This window comes from Carettochelys insculpta, chromosome 6 (genome assembly GCF_033958435.1).
Source record: "Carettochelys insculpta isolate YL-2023 chromosome 6, ASM3395843v1, whole genome shotgun sequence".
Classification (NCBI taxonomy): Eukaryota; Metazoa; Chordata; order Testudines; family Carettochelyidae; genus Carettochelys; species Carettochelys insculpta.
In genome coordinates, this window is record NC_134142.1 from 121,138,729 (window position 1) to 121,157,449 (window position 18,721).

Below are 18,721 nucleotides of genomic sequence, written 5' to 3' on the forward strand. Positions count from 1 at the left end.
AATTTCCATAGAATTCAGAGGAGTTTTGAGATACCTTCCTGGGCAAGAGGATGCTCCCAGATGCTGCACAGAAAGCAACAGACTGAGGCGTACAGGGGTCAACGGCCAACCCCAGACAGTTCAATTTTGCACATCCTCACTGGGTGAATGAAACTGAACCAGAGAAGATCAGCCCTGACCAGGTCAATCTTCCATGTCATGAAGACATAACCCTAATCTACTGATATCTCTCCACTGAGAGGGAGTTGGCAAGGCGTTCCTGGTCCTGGTTACATGAGAAGACAAAAGAGGGTTGGGGGACTTTTCAGGGTCCCCATTTCCGTGATCTGCCCCACAATCTGCTCTGTTCCTCTCCTTTTTATTTTATTTATTGCCATCCTGTTTATTCTTCCCCCAATTCTTAAATTTCTCCATTTCATTGTTTTCAATCCCACCACTCCTTTATGAGAAGGGCTTATTCCCTTTCTCCAGTTTCCCTGTGAATGCCTCTCATGCAGAAGCAAAGCCCCTTTGCATCTGTCTCCTCTGGGTGCTTGCTACCAGACAGTTGTCAGCAGAGTTTTCTAGAAATCACAGAATCACAGCATCATAGGGCTGGAAGGGACATCAGGAGGTCATCAAGTCCAGCCCCCTGCTTCAAGCAGGATCAACCCCCACTAAGTCATCCCAGCCAGGACCTTGTCCAGATGGGACTTAAAAACCTCAAGGGATGGAGAATCCACCACCTCTCTAGGCAACACGTTCCAGTGCTTCACCACCCTGCTGGTGAAGTAGTTTTTCATAATATCTAACCTACACCTCTCCCTCTTCAACTTCAGACCATTACTCCTTGTTCTGCCATCTGACACCACTGAGAACAGTTTCTCACCCTCCTCTTTAGAGCTCCCCTTCAGGGAGTTGAAGGCTGCTATCAAATCACCCCTAAGTCTTCTTTTCTGTAAACTAAACAAGCCTAAATGCCTCAGCCTCTCCTCATAGGTCTTGTGCTCCAGCCCCTTCATCATTTTTGTTGCCCTTCACTGAACCTGTTCCAGCAAATCCACATCCTTTTTATACTGGGGGGCCCAAAACTGAACACAATATTCCAGATGTGGCCTCACCAGTGCCAAATAAAGAGGAATAATTACTTCTCTAGATCTGCTTGAAATGCTCCTCCTAATGCACCCCAGTATGCCGTTAGCCTTCTTGGCTACAAGGGCGCACTGTTTACTCATATCCAGCCTTTCATCCACCATAACTCCTAGGTCTCTTTCCATCGTACTGCTGCTGAGCCAGTCGGTCCCCAGCCTGTAACAATGCTTGGGATTCTTCCGCCCCAGGTGCAGGACTCTACACTTCTCCATGTTGAACCACATCAGATTTCTTTTGGCCCAGTCCTCCTATTTATCCAGGTCACTCTGGACTCTCTCTTTACCCTCCAATGTATCTACCTCTCCCCCTCGTTTTGTGTCATCCGCAAACTTGCTGAGGATGCAATCCAGTCCCTCATCCAAGTCATTAATAAAGATGTTGAATAACACCTGCCTCAGAACCGAGCCCTACGGCACTCCTCTTGAAATGCACAGATCCTTGTTCCATCCATGCCCCACAACCTCCTTCCTCCCCAGACAACTAATGGAGAGGATTGTTGGGAAGTTCAGAGAACCCAGAGCCAACAGTTGCAGCAAAGCCCTGGGGGAGCCCAGCGACGGTGGCTAGTTGGGAACTGAGCTGTAGGATTTAAGGGAGGAGTGAACTTAAGGCGGGATTTGATCAGCACAAAGAATTGCCTGTTCCTTGGCTGGAGAGACCAAACAGTGCTGAGCCTGCTTCACCAGAACCTTTTCTCAAGGCAATCTCTGCTCTGGAGGAGGCAAGTCTGCTTGGCCCAGGACAGCTCATTTCCTTCCCCAGAGCTAAGGAATCTGGGCTGCACCCCCCCCCCAGGAGAGCAGAGCCCCAAGGGACAGCTGAAGGGGCAACCAAATGCCAGGTTAAGAAGTAGGGAGACCGTAGCCCTGCCCCATATAGCCAACAGAGCCAGCCCCCTGCCCATGGAGAGACCCACAGACTGGCCAGGGGCAACAAACTCAGCTGCCGAGGACAATTGAACTGGAGAGGAAGTACCCAGTGTTTCTGCTGCTCTCTGGTAGCCCCGGCAGGGGAGCACAAAAGCTGGGAACGGGGCGGCTCAGTCAGAGTCCCAAGGCACTTCACCGCTAGCCAGGTGGTGTCCCACCCTGGAGAGGGGGTTTTGGATCACCTCACATTTCAGTGGCCAACGGCTCAATGATCTGTTGACAAAGGGTTTTTTTTCCTGCACTGCCCTCGCCTGGGGGTGACACCTGCCTTGGGTGCTACCACATTCTACTAGCAGAAGATCCTGACTCCTCTCCCCAAAAGGGCAGTTGAAACCACCCCTCTTCCAGCCTCCCTGCCCCATTAAATCTGCCTTTGCACCTCTCTACCCACCATCAAAGAATGGAGGTGGAGCTCCTTACCTGCTATTTATTTTGCCACCAGGAGTTCTATCCTGGGGTCAGAGGGAAGGACCTCTCCTGGATCGTTAACTGGTTAAAATATAGGAAACAAAGGGTACGTATAAACGACTAGTTTTTAGAAAGGAGAAAAGTGGTGCCCCAAGAGGTCCATACTGTGACCTTTCCTACTTAACATATAGACAAGGGAGGTGCGTCTAAGTTCTGTTTGCCAGAAGATAGGAAGGAGGATCACTGTTCTGGTCACTCCTTCTGGGGCATCTGGCACTGGCCACCATCAGAAGACAGGACACTGAGCTAGATAGGCCTTTGGTCTGACCCAGCAAGGCTGTTCTCCTGTTCTGTAGTCAAACTTTCCCCTCATTCACAGCCTCCAAGCCAAGAGCTTCCTTCTGAGGACACACCCAAGTGAGATGGAATGACATTGACTTGATGGGCCGCAGAATGCAGTAAGAAGAGCGGGGAATGGATTTTATGAATCCTACTGAGCTGCTTGTGGACGATTCCTTGACTATAAAAATTGGTGACTTCTTTCTCTGAATATCTCTGTAGCTGGCAGTGAAAGCCCGTGGATTGCTCACTGGTCACTTGGATGCGTTTATGTCGTTAGGGAAAACAGCCAATCTCCAGAGCTAGTGACAAAATCACCACGTTGCCAAGTGAGGGTCGGAGGTGTGAAACTCTTGTGCTGGAACCCCCCAAAATCATGAGATTGTCTTAAAAATAATGAGATTTTGTCAATAGTACATTTAGGTCCTTTTTAATTTCCTACTCATTTCAGAGCCCGGTGGATGACCTTGCTTCAGTCGCATTTTAAAGCTTTTCCCCACATCCGCAAGCAGAGGGAGAAACTCACTTCAACGAAAAATATTAGGGACCAACGGATTCCCGCAGCGGTGGGCTGTCAGGAAAGCACCAAACGTCATTATACAGCTGATAGAATCACAACAGGTGGCAAAAGATGGGCAGGGAATGGGCTAGATCGTGGTTGCTTCAACTGTGTTCTGCAGAACACTGGGATTCCGTGAACACCCCGCAGGGGTGCCACGAGCATTTGGAAAAATATGTGGATGGTCTATATTTCCTGTTATAAAAACCAGGTGCAATGTTACTTCTTCATGACTATGAGACCTGATTAAATGACTTTGTTTTGGTTTTGCTGTACATGTTGCTGTTTGTTTCGTCTGACAATAATTTTTTAAAGAAAATTTTCATGGGGGTTCCACGTGAAAAATATTATTGTTTGGTGCTCCTGTTCTCAAAAAATTTAAGACACACTGGTCTATTGCTCCCCTCCACAATGTCTGCTGTTCACAGCTGCACTAGTGACGTCTAGGTATTAGGCACTGCTGAGGCCACATCTGGAGTATTGCATCCAGTTCTGGGCTTCCCCAGTATAGAAAGGATGTGGACGCGTTAGCAACTGTCTTAGTCTAGCTTTTAATGTAACCCTAAACCCTACGGAGCAGATGGCCTGTGAGAAGAGTCTGAGGGATTTGGGCTTATTTAGTTTGCAAAAACGAAGAGTGAGGGGGGGATCTTCCACTGACCTCCTGCAGAACCTTCCCAGCATCTGGGGAACAGAGCCTGGCAGGCCAGAGGGGTGAAACCTGCACAGCAGGACTGCAAAGGTACCTGCCTTCCCCAGAGCGGAAGTTCTCCTGAGCCTGTGGCTTGCGCAGATGGGAGGGGCGTTGGGGAGAACAGCCCAGGCTCAGGATACTCGATCAGTGGAGTTTGTGAGGCTTCGTGGAGCTGCCCAATCTGGAAGGGTATTTGTCTCCCAGCCAAGACCAAGGGCTCCTCCCCTCTGAGCGGGCAGGAAGAGCAGGGCTGAGAACAGGAGAGGGTTGGGGCATCTAGAGCTCACCTGGTCTCGGCCCCTGGCGTGAGGCCTGTGCCAGACTTGCTCTACCTCCCACGCGGCTCAGGCAGACTCTGGGAAGGCCTGTCTGTCACTCCAGTTTCAAGAGGCTGGGGAAGAGGGCCCATGGGCTGAACTAAGTCCTGCCTCACGCCAACAGCTCTCCCCACTCTCCGGCTTGACGCCCTGGGACATCACAGCCTTGGCAGCCCGTCCTTTGGCTGGAGTCGTTTCCAAAGCCCAGAGCTCATCCCTCTGACATGGCACTGAGGCCCCAGCAGTGAAAGGCTCCCCCTGCCCTTCCCCTCTGCGCCAGCCCCTCGTTCGCCTGTGAGTGTGGTGGGACAGAAAATCTTCGGGCAGGGGCTGTCTTTCCTCTGGCTGTGTGCAGCCCTGGCCCAGTGGAGGCCTGCTCTGTCTCCAGGGTTCTTGGGCAAGAGGAGAACACAAATAATAATGGGGGGTGAGAAACAACAGATCCCCCCACCCCAACTCAGGCCAGGGTAAACCCAGTGACGGAGCACGCATGAGATCCTGTGTCCGTCTCCGGAGCAAGCCCTTCCCCCAGCCATGGCTACATCTGATCCCCAACTCAGCTATGAGGCAGAACCATCACACACACACAATGAAGAGAAGTAAAAGGACCGAGAGAAGGGGATGTCACCTCTGGGGGGGAATCCAGGGGAGCCCTGGGGCTCCCGTGCAAACCTGAAGAGCCTGGGGTTGGGGGGTTCCCAGAGAAAGGTGGGAGGTGGGTTGCTCTGGGATGGTCACTTTGGCTTTTCTCTTGTGGAAGCTCATTGTTGCTTCCCCACCATCTACCACTGGGCTCGTTTGAATGAATCCCTCTGAGCTCCATCGCGAATGTTCCCTTTGCTGCTGGGAAATGGTTTAGGTGGCCAGAAGTTCATTAGGGAGAAACAACAAGTCTGAGCAGAGACACACAAACACGGCAACATGACAGAAGCATGGATAAGGCGTGGAGCCAGAGGGAAGTAACTCCCCTGCGTTCAGGGCCAACGCCCCACATGCAGCTCTCAGGAGGCGCCTCCATCTGCTAACAGGACCTGCTGCTTGTGCCATCCGATAACAAGCACAGTGACAGCTACCTGCCTGCCACCCTCCTGCAAGTCCAGTTCTCTGACTCTCCTAGCTCTGCCGGTTCATCCTCGGCTACCTCTCATCCTGCCCTTGGCCCACATACGCAGCTGTGCCAAAACACCACCATGACAATCTTCCTCCCGGTTGACCAGAGCCTCTTGAAGAGCGAGCGGGCTTAAGGGTCCGATACACACTAGGTTGAGTTGTCCACCTGGTCTCTTGAGGCCCCATCTTGATAAGCCATAAAACATGGTTCCAGTGTAGTGGGTTTATCTTGACTTGGTAGACAGGCTGACGTAAGAGAGTCAACTCAAGGCACTTGTTTCAGAGAGTAGCCGTGTTAGTCCGTTTCAGCGAAAACAAGGAGTCTGGTGGCACCTTCAAAACTAACCACTTTATTACAGCGTAATTTTTTGTGAGTTGCAACTCACTTTTAAAGTAACAGATGGTAGGGAGCCTGGGAGGGGAATGTTACATCAGAGCTAATTCAGCCAGGGTAGATGTGGCCCATTTAAGAAGGTGAGAATACCTAAAGGAGAAAATGACTTACTGTAGTAAGAGAACCATTCCCAATCTCTATTCAGACCCATTCTGATGGCGGCAAATTTGTATCCGAATTCCAGCCCAGGAGTTTCCCACTGCAATCTGGTTTTTAAATTTTTTTTTTTTGCTTGAGAATGGCAACTTTCAACTCTCTAACTGCAAATCCAGGGAGGTTAAAATGTTCTCCCACTGATTTTTGTATGTTACTGTTCTTGGTGTCTGGTTTGTGTCCAGTTATTCTGTTGTGCAGAGACTGTCCAATGTATGTGGCAGAAGGGCATTGCTGGCCCGTGGTGGCTTAGTAGAAGTGCAGATGAATGAGTCTTTGATGGTATGGCTGGTGCGGTTATGTCCTGTGATGGTGTCAATAGGGTTGATTTGTACACAGAGTTAGCAACGGGTTTGTTGAAGGGACTGGTTCCTGGGTTAGTGTTTCTTTTGTGGGATGTGTGGTTGGTGGTGAGTATTTGTTTCATGCTGAGAGCCTGTCTGTCATCCAGGACTTGCCTGCCCCCCCGAGGTCTGGGAGAGCAAGGGAACATCATCTAAGATAGGCTGTAGGTCCCTGATGATATTCTGGGGAGGTTTTAGCTGGGGCTGCAGGTGATGACTACTGGTGTTCTGCTGCTTTCGTTGCTGGGTCTGTGCTGTAGCAGGTGACTTCTTGGTACCTGCCTGGCTCTGTCACTCTGTTGCATCACTTCCCCCAGTAGCTATTGTAGGCACTTAGCTTCTTTAGCCTATGTTAAGAACCAAGCCATGGGCGGTTTTGCATAATGGCCAGGCAAGAGGCTGGCCTAGTGGCTGGAGAAGAGGTGATCAGAGCCCAAATCAAAAGGCATGTTATCAAGCCCAGGGAGTGAGCTGGAGCAGAGCCAGCAACCAGGAGCAGGGGGTGGAGCTGTGGTAACAGCAGAAGCATGAATAGAAACACGGATCCTGGAGGAAACGAGGAAGCAGGACCGGGAACACAGCTGTGGGCCTGCAATGCTTTGAACAGCTGGACAGCCATGACCGCGCCAAGGTTAAGAACATGCCTCTTAGCATCTTCTGCCAATCAGAAGGCCGGGTGCTTCCAATGAGTGGGCAGAGGTCGAGGGGCAGGAGTGAAAGTAACATACACTGCGTACAGGTACTGTCTTATCACAACCCCCGTCCCTGGAGAGGGGCCCCCGCGGCAGGTGGTTGGTGGGGGCAAGCAGTTGTGATACCATATACATGTAAGAAATATAAGTGTGGAATGGTTGTAGAGGCTTCAAGGCAGGGGGTTGGGGAGCATCGGGGTGTGGGGGACTCAGAAAATTAACTTGTTTGCATACTTGGTTTAATCTAATTCTTGACCTTCCCCCCACAACCCTCCACTCTCTGATTTGCTCACCTTGATCATTTTCTTCTGATTTGTCCTCCTTGATTACAGTTTTTGGTTCTCTGTGCCTTACCTATTGAGTCTGTTCTGGTCTGGCTATGGTCTGAAGAAGTGGGTCTGTCCCACGAAAGCTCATCACCTAATAAATTATTTTGCTAGTCTTTAAAGTGCTACTTGACTGCCTTTTGTTTTTTAAAAACCATGTGTGATTTCCACTCCACACATCCGATGAAGTGGGCCTTTGCCCGCAAAAGCTTATGGGCAAATAAATCTGTTAGTCTTTAAGATGTCTGGTTGTTTTAGCGGCTGCAGACTAATGTGGCCAACCCGCTGATGCTTGTCAACGACAACTCTGACAGGGTATGTTTGATGCATCCCTACTTTTTAGTTCTGAAAAATGTGGTTAATGGAAGAGCACATTTCCACCAGAGTACTCAAGGGGGCCCATACTGGATGTTTTATAAGACCACCACGTACCTTGGCTGAAAACGAGGATTTAGGGAATGCAAAACATAAAAATAGGTGGCAATTGGGTTAACAGATAGAAATCTTTCCTGGCTGCTATGACTACAGAGATATTGTACCTTAGCCACAGCTATGCAGGTAGCAAAACCCTCAGAATCAAACAGCAGAGCAAAAGACAGAAGCAACATAAAACAAACCCTTGAAAATTGTTTAGAAGCTGCAGGTTTTGGGGGGGAACAACACCGCCCATGTCCCAATTCTGCTCACAAGCTCAGGGCATCTGCCCTACAGGGAGCACCAAGGCTTGAGGATTCATCCACAGAGCCTCATGGCTTTGGTCCCATGGGAGGCACCAGGGCTCAGACCTCCAGCCCCACACCTCCCAGCTTCAGCCCCATGGATCTCCAGCCCCATGCCTCTCAGCTTCAGACCCATTGGAAACACCAGGAAGTAGGTCTCCAGCCCCACACCTCCCAGCTTCAGCCCCATGGGGGCACTGGGGCTTGGGGCTCCGGTTCCACACCTCCTGGCATCAGCCCCACAGGGGGCGCTGTGGCTTGGGCTCTGGGTTTCAGCTGTAGGACCCCATGGTCCCTTTGAAAAGGTTCATGGACCCGCAGGGGACCAGAGGCCCCTAGCTGAGAACCGCTGCCTGACATAACGTACTTAGTGCCAGTTGTGCAACAGGGGTGATGTATTAGTGATTGAACCAATCAGGTGGGACAACAGGTCATCAGTCTGCTCTACACAGAGTCACCCCAGCAATGGGCTTGTCCCAGGAGTCATTACTCAGGGGTCCAGACGAGCGTGCCCGGCTCCATGGGTGTTGTGTGACTCCTCCATCTGAGGAGTTTGGGCATGCCCCAGCCATGGCCCTGCCCCAAGACCAGCCTCTGGTTGGCCTCATTCCTCACCCCCCCCACCCACTGCTCCCACCCCTTTGGCCCCTCCCATGAGGCCCCCATGTGGGCGGAGCAGGGCCAGAAAGAGGCAGAAAGGGCGGGGCGCCCTGGAGGGAGAGAACAGGATGAGCGGTAGCAGGGCATCAGGATGAACCATGGGGGGCATGCCTCCTGGGGGCCGCTCCAAAGGCAGCAAGCCGACCCTGTGGTGAGGCTTGGCCTCCCCTGGCATCTCACATCTGCTGCCCAGGCCCAGCCCACACTGCTGCCCCTGCTCTGCTCTGGGCCCCCAGTGAACTCGAGCAGCTTGGGGGACAATCTAGATTGATGCCCTCTCCAGTTGGTCATCTGCCATCTCATGGGATTCTCGGCCTGCCCAGAGCCAGAGACAATCCCTTCCCTGAACACCTCACAATGGAAGGCTCATGAGCCCCAGTTATAAAGGGGGAGCTGAACTAAGGGTGCATCTACACAGCAGAGTTATTTCCGAATAATGGCCATTCGTCTACAATAATTGTGCACATCTACACAGCAAAACCACTATGGCCGTGGCTACGCCAGACCCCGCCTTTCAAAAGGGGGATGCTAATGAGCCACTTCGGCAGATGCTAATGAGGCACCTTCATGAATATGCAGTGCCTCATTAGCATAATGATGGCTGCGCGCATTTCGAAACTGTCGCTTTTGAAATTCATGCTGCTCGTGTAGACAGGGGCCTTTCAAAAGGACACCCTGGACTTCGAAAGCCCCTTCTTCCCATTTGGTTTTGGGAAGAAAGGGCTTTTAAAATCCAGGGGGTCCTTTCAAAAGGCCCCCATCTACACAGGTGGCGTGAGTTACGAAAGCGGCACTTTCGAAAGGCGCGTGACTGCCCTTAGGCTAATGAGGTGCTCCATGTTCATGGCAGCACCTCATTAGCATCTGTCGAAGTGGCTCATTAGCATCCCCCTTTTGAGAGGCGGGGGCTGGCGTGGCCACAGCCGACGTATTTCAAAACTGCAGACGGCTTATTTCGAATTCTGTAAACCTCATTCTATGACGAATAGCGCCTATTGCAAAGTAGGCCTCTCCAAAGCATCATCAGTGATCTGCAACCCATCCTGGACAATGATCCTTCACACTCACAGACCTTGGGAGGCAGGTCTGTCCTCGCCTACAGACAGCCTGCCAACCTTAAACAAATCCTCACCAGCCACTGCAAATCACACACCAGTGACTCTAAGCCTGGAACCAATCCCTGCAATAAACCCCGCTGTCAACTGTGCTCACATATCTACACCAGCGACATCTTCACAGCACCTAACACCAATCATACCGTCAGGAGCTCCTTTACCTGCACATCTACTAATATAATATATGCCATCACGTGCCAGCAATGCCCCACTGCAATTTACATTGGCCAAACTGGACAGTCTCTCCATAAAAGAATAAAAGGACATAAATCAGACATCAGGAACGGTGATGTACAGAAGCCTGTGGGGGAACACTTCCATCTCCCTGGACACTCAGTAACAGATTCAAGGGTGGCAGTCCTGAAACAAAGAAATTTCAAAAATCACATGGAGAGAGAAATCTCTGAGCTGCAACTTATTTGCAAATTTGACTCCATTAACCAAGGATTAAACAGAGACTGGGAGTGGCTGGCACCTTACAAAAGGAGCTTCTCTGCCCTAGGTGTTAACATCTCCACATTAGACTCAGAATGGGCCGTAACCTGACACCCCGTGTCCCCCCATCTTATCTGACCTGTTTTTAACTCTCTTCATACATACTACTGATAAAGGGCCTTTTCCCCCTGACTGAACAGACCTTGTCAGCTCTGGCCCTCTCTTTTACTGGGACCCCACTCTTTAAATACCCCTCTGAAGCCACCCCCCGAACTCACGCATCTGACAATGCGGGTCTTTGCCCATGAAAGCTGCTGCTCCAAAATATCTGTTAGTCTACAAGGTGCCACAGGACTTCTTGTTGTTCTCAAAGATACAGACTAACATAGCTATCTCTCTGATATACTGCACAATGGATATTTCAGAGTAGGGACTGTGTAGACAGGGTATAGGGGCTATTTCGATATAAGAATTCTGAAAGGCTGCGGCTATGCTGCCCTTCCCTTTCTGAAGGGGCATGCACATGCGGCCAATCGAAAATGCAAATGAGGTACAGATTTGCATATCTTGTGCCTCGTTTGCATACTCTCATGTGATCAGGTTTCCAGAAGTGCTGTTTGTGGAATAAAAACGGCCATGCCGATGGGGCTCCTTAGGGGAAAAATATCGCATTTTCAAAAGATCCGTCTTCCTGTGTAGGCGGCCAGTCAGAGAAAGGTTGTGACTGTCCCTGCATGGGGTGGGGAGGTTCAGCATTGCAGAGCAGTTGTGATGCACGTCACACCCACACCCTCTGCTGCAGCTTCCACCAGCTGTTTTGCCTGAGCTGGGGGCAGACGCAGATGAGTCTGTGGCGAAAGAGATCAGGAAGTGAGACACATAGGGGCTCTTCCCGCCGGATGATCTTTGACACAGTCCTGGGTTCACTGCACTCATGCAGTCCGGCTGGCTGAGCCAGGGCCATCAGAGCCCAGCTCCAACTTCTCAGCAGCCCTCCGTGGGGTGAACTAACGGCTCTTGCTGTTTGATCCAGATCCACTGAGCCACGAGCTATGATGATCCCACCAAGGTGGGGGCCTCTTTGTGCCAGGGGCTGCACAGACCCAAGCAGGGGCCTCATTATATCAGGCACCACCCAGACCCCCATTGCGCTGGGCACTGAGCAGCCATCTGGGCTTGGTCTACCCTAGGCTGGTAAGTCAATTGCAGATAAGCAATTCTAGCTACGGGAATTATGCATCACTAGTATCAACTGTCTTCACAGAGGGAGATCAACAGGAGAAACTCTCCCATTGACCTCTAACAGGCACACAAAATCAAACTCCAGAAGATGGACTGTGACCGGGTCACTGTTCCACACAGTCTAGTCATACCCCTAGTGGGAGGTTCTCCCTGCCCCGAACAGCCTGCAATTTAAACAGGAAAAAGGGAAACTGAGGCAAGGGATGATGTAGTGACTTGCCCATGGTCACCCCAGAAGTTCAGCAGCAGAGCAGGATTAAAACTCAGGTCTCTCCTCTGCTGTCCCATCCGCCCACTTACATCCATCTCTATTTATAGGAAGGCAAACCTCAAACCCACAGAAGCTCGGTGCAGCCAGCAGGAACCCGGCCTGAGGCAGGCTCACTTGTGCGCTAACTGTGGGCAGCTGCAGAGCTGTGCGGCTGGGCCCTGAGAGGCTGGAGCAGGGACTTGCTACTGCTGCAAGGCGGCTAAGCTGGTAAAAGGCAAGTTACACCCATGGGCTGAGGTCCCAGTGCTGATTGCTGGGAGAGGGGGTGCAAAGCTTGCCAAAGCACCCGGCCCCCGCCATGTCCCGTTTCTCTCCCTTCCTCCCTGCTGCTTTGCGCAGGGGGAGCCCGTATGGCAGGATGGGGAAACCCAAGGCACCCTGGGTGTTGTAGTTCCTTGGCCAGTTCTCTGCCTAGAGAGCTTGCCATGGAACAGGGAAGGGACTACATATCCCAGCATGCCCTTGGCCACTAGCAACAGAAAAGGGACGGGGGACAAGGGAGAAACGCTGCATAAATATAGAAACTATGAACACTGATGTGAACTTAGTCATGAAGAAAAGTTTCCTGTTACCTAAAACCTATTTCCTTACCCCTAGTCTACGTATAGTCTTACCTGGGATCCTCAGAAGACTGAAATATTTTGCAATATTGTTTTTTCACTTACGATTTACAGCCAGATCCCAGATGGTGCCATCAATAAAACCTTTATTACTGTATCGTTTTTACTAGGTTATAACAAAACCGTTTTCCCAATCACTGTTTCCACTCAAATGTTTCATTAACCTGTCTTATGCACACTCACTGCACATCTCTTTCGAACTCCTTTCTATTTTAAAAACATTGCAGCCCACATTTACAAAAATGGCGCACACAGAAACTCCTGCCTAGGGGCCTGCAAATGAACCGGGATGTAGATGTATAGGCTCTCGCTGTAGATCCGACAGGAGCGGTTCACCCAGCCATGGGGGCCACCAGCTTTGGCTCCCAGGCTCTGCCATGGTGCGTCGGGTTCTATGCCCACCAGCCCCATCACAAGCACTCCCTCCCTCTCCACCTGCCCAAACCTGAACCATTCCTGTTGTGATGGAACTGCTCCTCTCCCAGGGACACTGCCCTGTTCCCCACCGGAGGTTCTTCTGCAGACTAAGCCGTACGAGTGGTCCTCACTCTCAGAAAATACGGGACCCTGGTGCTGAGAAGCTGTACGATCAGCTGTACGAGTATGGGACCCTAGCCATTACCATCTTATGTTCAGGGACACTGGACCGACTCACCTTCTTTCTTCAATGCACGGTTAGTCCAACTCGGCAAGTCTAGATCTGGGCTGATTTGCCACTGTCCTGGGGCCTTCTGCAAAGGAGGGGTGAGAAGCCACCAGAGCTGAATGGGAGCCAAGTCAGATGAGGCCCAGATCCTCAAAGGCATTTAGGTGCCTAACTCCCATCTGATGCCTAAATGCTTACGCAGGGGGCCATGATGAGTGGAGAGCCCTGCTCAGCAACTGTGGCTGCAATCTGCTCTCACACCTGGTGGTTCTTCTTCTTCTCCTTTAAACCCTCGTGCCCCAGGTGAATCACAGGTCATCTACAAATCTCCTCCACTTCACCCTGTCTCAGGGCAAAGCATCTAGCTGACCCCAGGGGTACGAGTTGTTGTCCTCCAATCTCAGTAGATCTCCTTCACGTTGTCCAGGGTCTGCCTCTTTCACAGTTGATTGCATTTGCATCGGCCAGGATGGATTAGTCACGGCAGACCACAAACAGCATCTTCTAGGAGAGCAGCTGGTTACAACAGTCGTTCGGAGGCGTGCAAAGTGGCTAGCAGCAAGGGAGGAGGCAGACCGCTGTGTTTTGGTTCAGCAAGCACCCGCCACTTCGTACCCACCAAGGCATTTCCTGTTTACATGAGCAGCATCGTTCTGTGGGAAGGCTTCTCATCAGCTCACTGCATGCCAGGAAGACACAGTTACACAGAACTCTGATACCCAGGGCAGTTACCAACGGTGGAAATTTTCCATCAACATTCAGGGGGGTTGGCAAAAATTAAAAAAAAAGGGTTTTCAAGGCAATATTCCCCCCACCTCAGAATATATTTTTTGTCCAAAAGTCTCCTATCCCCCATCTTAATTCAATTCTGAAAATCCACTGCAGTGCCTTATGTGATAAGTGAGCAGAATTGGCACCGAGATTCATTGCAGGGATTGGTTCCAGGTTCTTTGGTGCTAACTCTGCTCACATGTCTACACCAGCGATACCAGCACAGGACCTAACATCAACCACACCATCAGGGGCTCTTTCACCTGCACACCTATTAATATAACATATGCCATCATGTGCCAGCAATGCCCCACTGTAATTTACATTGGCCAAATGGGACAGTCTCTACATAAAAGAATAAATGGACATAAATCAGACATCAGGAACAGTAACATACAAAAAGCTGCAGGAGAACACTTCAATCTCTCTGGACACTCAGGAGCAGATTTAAAAGCAGCAGTCCTACAACAAAAAAGCTTCCAAAATAAAGCACAAAGAGAAATTTCAGAGCTGCAATTCATTTGTGAAGTTGACTCCATCTAACAAGAATTGAACAGACTGGGAGTGGTTGGCCCATTACAAAAGCAATTTCTCCGATCTTGACATTCACTCTTCCACATTAGCTACTGATCATGGGCCACATCCTCCACGGCTGAACAGAACTTGTCAACTCTGGCCCTCCCCTTGACTGAGACTCCCTCTTTAAACCCTCCTCTGGAAACCCCCACCCCTCATGCATCTGATGAAGCGGGTCTTTGCCCACAAAAGCTGATGCTCCAAAATATCTGTTAGTCTCTAAGGTGCCACAGGACTTCTTACTGTTTTCCCCTGGATGGAGAACATTATAGCACCATTCTATAAAGCGCTGGGGTGGGTCCATAAGCCTGCATCCCCAGAAGGATGTTGCAGAATGAGAGGGATTCAGAGAAGGGTGATAAGAATGATCATGGTCCTGGGCAAAACCTCTTGTGATAGGTGATTGAAAAGATGGGGACTGTTACCTTATTGAGGAGCCAGGTGAGAAGGGACTGGACGGGACGCTATGCAATAATGAACAGTTTGGGGAAAGTAGTTGTCCCTGACTCCTAACTCAAGAACAAGGCAGCACTCAGAGAAACAGAAAAGAGAGACAATCAACAGGGAATACTTTTTCATGCAATGCAGAATGTGACCATGGAAATTACTGCCACAGGAAGTCACTGATACCAAGAGTGTTCCAAGACTCAAGCACGGCATAGCTGCTTACAGGACTGCCAGCATCCAGAGTTAGATGAGTCTGTGATTACAAGCATATTGTGGAACCCATTGGTTTAAGACGATTTCTTAGAGCCACCAGCATGAAAAACAATGCAAGGGACAGATTAGCCTACATCTTCTACTGCAGGTTCTTACACCTTCCTTTGTGGCATCTACTGCTGCCCGTGTCAGGGACAGGAGACTGGGCGAGATGGGTGTGGGAGTCTTGCACCAGGTGGGACCATTCCTAGGGAAGGAACCTTCCAGCCCAAAATGGAAACCTGGCTGCGATGTCACGGAGGGCAGAAAATAAAGAAGGGTTTTGTCAGTGAAAGGGACAGGAAGCTGGTGGATGGACATGATCATTCCATGGAGCCATGAACATGTTCTGTGTTAACCTGCTCCCTGGAACCAAACGGTTCTAACCCACCTTTGGAACCCACTGTAGTCATTCTTTATTCCTTACCGTTCCCCTCTGAGGTGAAATCCAGGGGTGCAGCTTCGGAAGTCTCAGAATCAGCCCCTTCCCCCAACACTTCAGTCCAAGCCCACATGCAGGACAAACCACGGAAAAGGCCAAGATGTTTATTTCAGGGACACTCCCTTATCCACTTAGACAAAGGATGAGTTTAGCTCAAAGGTGCAGACAGAGGAGCCAGTGAAGCCAGGCTAGGGAGGGGAGAGAAGCAGACCACAGCCCGAAGGAGCAGAATGGCCAAACAGAGATGACCAAGGGGCAGGTTATGGGGAAGGAGACCACAGACTATCACTGGGGAGGGACTCTCCACCCTTGCTGCAAAGCTATTGGACCAGACCATCAGGTGATTTACACTGACGTTAATGGAGCTGTGTTGATTTAAACCAGTGGTTCCCAAACGGTGTTCTGCGGAAGGAACCCTGGGGTTCCGCAAAGTGAAATACGGGTTCTGCGAGAAAACCCCATTACAACAGCTGACTCCTCTACGACTCCCTGCCCTGCCGCCACGGAAACAGCGGAACTAAATTTAATTGGTTTAATGGCTGGCAGGAGGGATCCAGCCGTTAAACCAACTGAATGTAGTTCCATTATTTCAGCAGCAGCAGGGCAGGGAGTCGCAGAGAGCCCCTCGCCCACCCCGCTACCTGAGTGGACATATCTCTCCAGTGGGCATGGCTCAGCTCGCCCCCACCAGTGGAATGCTTCCACGCCAGCCTTCCTTACAACAGGCACACGTGGCTGCCTGCGTAGGCTCCCCAGCCAGCGCCATGGAGGGGTTAGTCCCAGGGGCCAGTTTGGGTGGGAGGCAGGTTCATCCAGGGGCTGGGGGTGCGGTTTGGGGTTAAGAGGGGTTAAGCCTGGAGATGGGTGGACAAGTTTGTGGGATGGGGGGTAAAATTTGGGGTTGGGGGACAGGTTTGGGGACTGAGGGGGTGAAGCCTGGGAATAGGTTTCTGCAAAACTCTTTTGAGTTTGAAAGGGTTCTGTGGCCAAATAAAATTGGGAAACACTGGTTTAAACCATCAGTGGTTCGGGCACATTGGAAGGAGCTGCTCTTGGCTGACCTGGGCCCATGGTCCCTCTCCTTGTACTTCACCCCCAGGTTAAGAAGGCCAGAGGGGATTTTGCCATCCAGCCAGGTACAGCCCGCTGCCCCCTCCCACCAGCCAGGCGGCCATCACAGGAAGAGCTTGCTGTGGCAGGCGTGGCAGTAGGCTTTGTCACCCTGTTCCCGGAAGGTGCCCTTCTGCAGCTGGCTCAGGCAGAAGGCGCACACGAAGTGCTCGGGGTGGAACCGGTGCCCCATGGCGCTGATGCAGCGCCCGGCGATGGGCTTCCCACAGCCGTGGCAAAGCGAGCCCTGGCGCTGGTGGAAGTGAAGCTCGCAGTAGGGGCGGCCGTCCAGCTCAAAGAAGGAGCCGGTGGTGAAGCTGCTGCAACAGTCCTGAGGGAGGAAGGGGGAGCATTGAGACCATCAACCTCACCCAGCCAGCCCTCAGATGGGACCCAGGACCAGTGTTCCCGCTCAGCTGAGCACTTCGGCCGCCCAGGGCAAATTTAAATACCACCCAGCTGATTAGCAGAACGCCCACAGCTGCCAGCCTGTGTTTCCACAGGTGGTGCACATCCGCACATGCCTCAGTGCACAGGACAAAATTTATTCTAAACGTGGATGGAAAAAATGTGAGGGAACATTGCCTGGCACCCTCAGCCATCCAGCCCTTGACCCCTCTGCCCTGGGGGTTTCACCCACCCATAGCAGCAGGGATGATACCCAACAGCTGAAAGCGGCTCTTAGCGCTCCACAGGGAGAATGTCCTGACCCTCAGCTGGCCACACCCTGCACCACCTTCCTGAAGACGAAAGCCCTGATGCCCTTCAAGCCCCTGGGATGGGCCGCCACACACTCACCCCACACACAAAACACTCAGGGTGCCAGACCCCCTGGAGCGCAGACAGGTAGTTATCCATCACGGGCCGCTCGCAGGCTTTGCATTTAGGCGAGAACATGGCCAGGAAGTCCTTCCGGCAGTACGGCTTCCCGTTCCTCTCGTGGAAACCTGCGAAGGCAAGTGCTTAGGGAGAAATGCACCTAAAGCCAACAGGCGGATGCAGAGATGGGAGCTGGGGAACGTGCCAAGTTACACCTTCTCACTCTCCTTCCTGCCAGTCCTGGGCGATAAGCAGCTTCCACAACCCCTTCTATGGATAAGGAGTTTTCTGCTCAATGAATCTTATCACACCACATTTTCTTTATCCAGCTGGAGAGCTGTTGCTTTACCTGGCAATAGTAGGCGCTACTAGGACCAGAGGTGTAGAAAGCACCCAAAAGTTTACTTGAGTAAAAGTACAGCTACTCCGGAGGAGGGATAGCTCAGTGGTTTGAGCATTGGCCTGCTAAACCCTGGGTTGTGAGCTCAATCTTGGAGGAGGCCATTTAGGGATTGGAGCAAATAGATGTTGACATTATGCTTAGTCCTGCCAAGAGGACAGGGGACTGGACTAGATGATTTCCTGAGGTCCCTTGCAGTTGTGAGGTGTGTGTATCTCCCCTGCACACTCCCCTTTAAGAGGTGAATTTCTCACAGCCAGACTCCTCAGGCTTTCCTGCTCATTCCATGTTGCACCCCTGGTGGCCAAACTTGGGAATTCCTGGGAGAGAGTCTCATTAGGTCCCAGCCTGCTACAGGCCAGGTGTGCACTAGGCCTTCACGTCGATGGTAGATGTGCAATTCCAGCTATGGCAATTGTGTAGCTGGAATCGACTTATCTACAATCGACTTCCCTGGCTGTCCTCCCTTACTTCTCATGAGACGGAGGGGTACATGGGTTGCCTGTCGACTCCTGGTAGTTCGATTTCACACATACCCACTAAGGGCGCAGAATTGAGCCCCGGAAGAGCGACCCTGAGCGAGTCTATCCTCTGGGTAGGAAAGACATACCCTTAGACGTGGCTGTCCTCGGAGCTGTGGTGCCTAATGGACTTAGGCACCTAAATCACAGAAAGGGCCTAAATGCCTTTTAGAGTCCTAAATCAGCCAGGCATTGCAAAACTACGCACAGCAATGCCTGAAACTCCTTTAAAAATCCAAGCCCTGGGGTGTCAGTTTACGAGTTTCCCAGTCTTTGCTG

The 18,721-nt window shown here is 51.3% G+C and overlaps 1 protein-coding gene across 3 annotated transcripts in view; it reads right to left on the reverse strand.

The window, feature by feature from the left end:
- Positions 1-18,721, reverse strand: part of LPXN (leupaxin) — a 156,341-nt gene that overhangs the window by 98,151 nt on the left and 39,469 nt on the right. The window contains exons 9-11 of one of the 3 annotated variants that reach the window (XR_012646066.1): positions 17,501-17,649; positions 14,273-17,033; positions 12,543-13,783 (exon numbers count right to left, since the gene is read on the reverse strand). Coding sequence is in view for 1 of the 3 variants with exons in the window: in XM_074998118.1 (XP_074854219.1) it covers positions 16,767-17,033; positions 17,501-17,649 (416 nt within the window). In the remaining 2 variants the exon portion in view is untranslated. Of the gene's footprint in view, positions 1-12,542; positions 17,034-17,500; positions 17,650-18,721 lie in introns of those variants that run through there. The other 2 variants (XR_012646067.1, XM_074998118.1) reach the window with 2 other exon arrangements.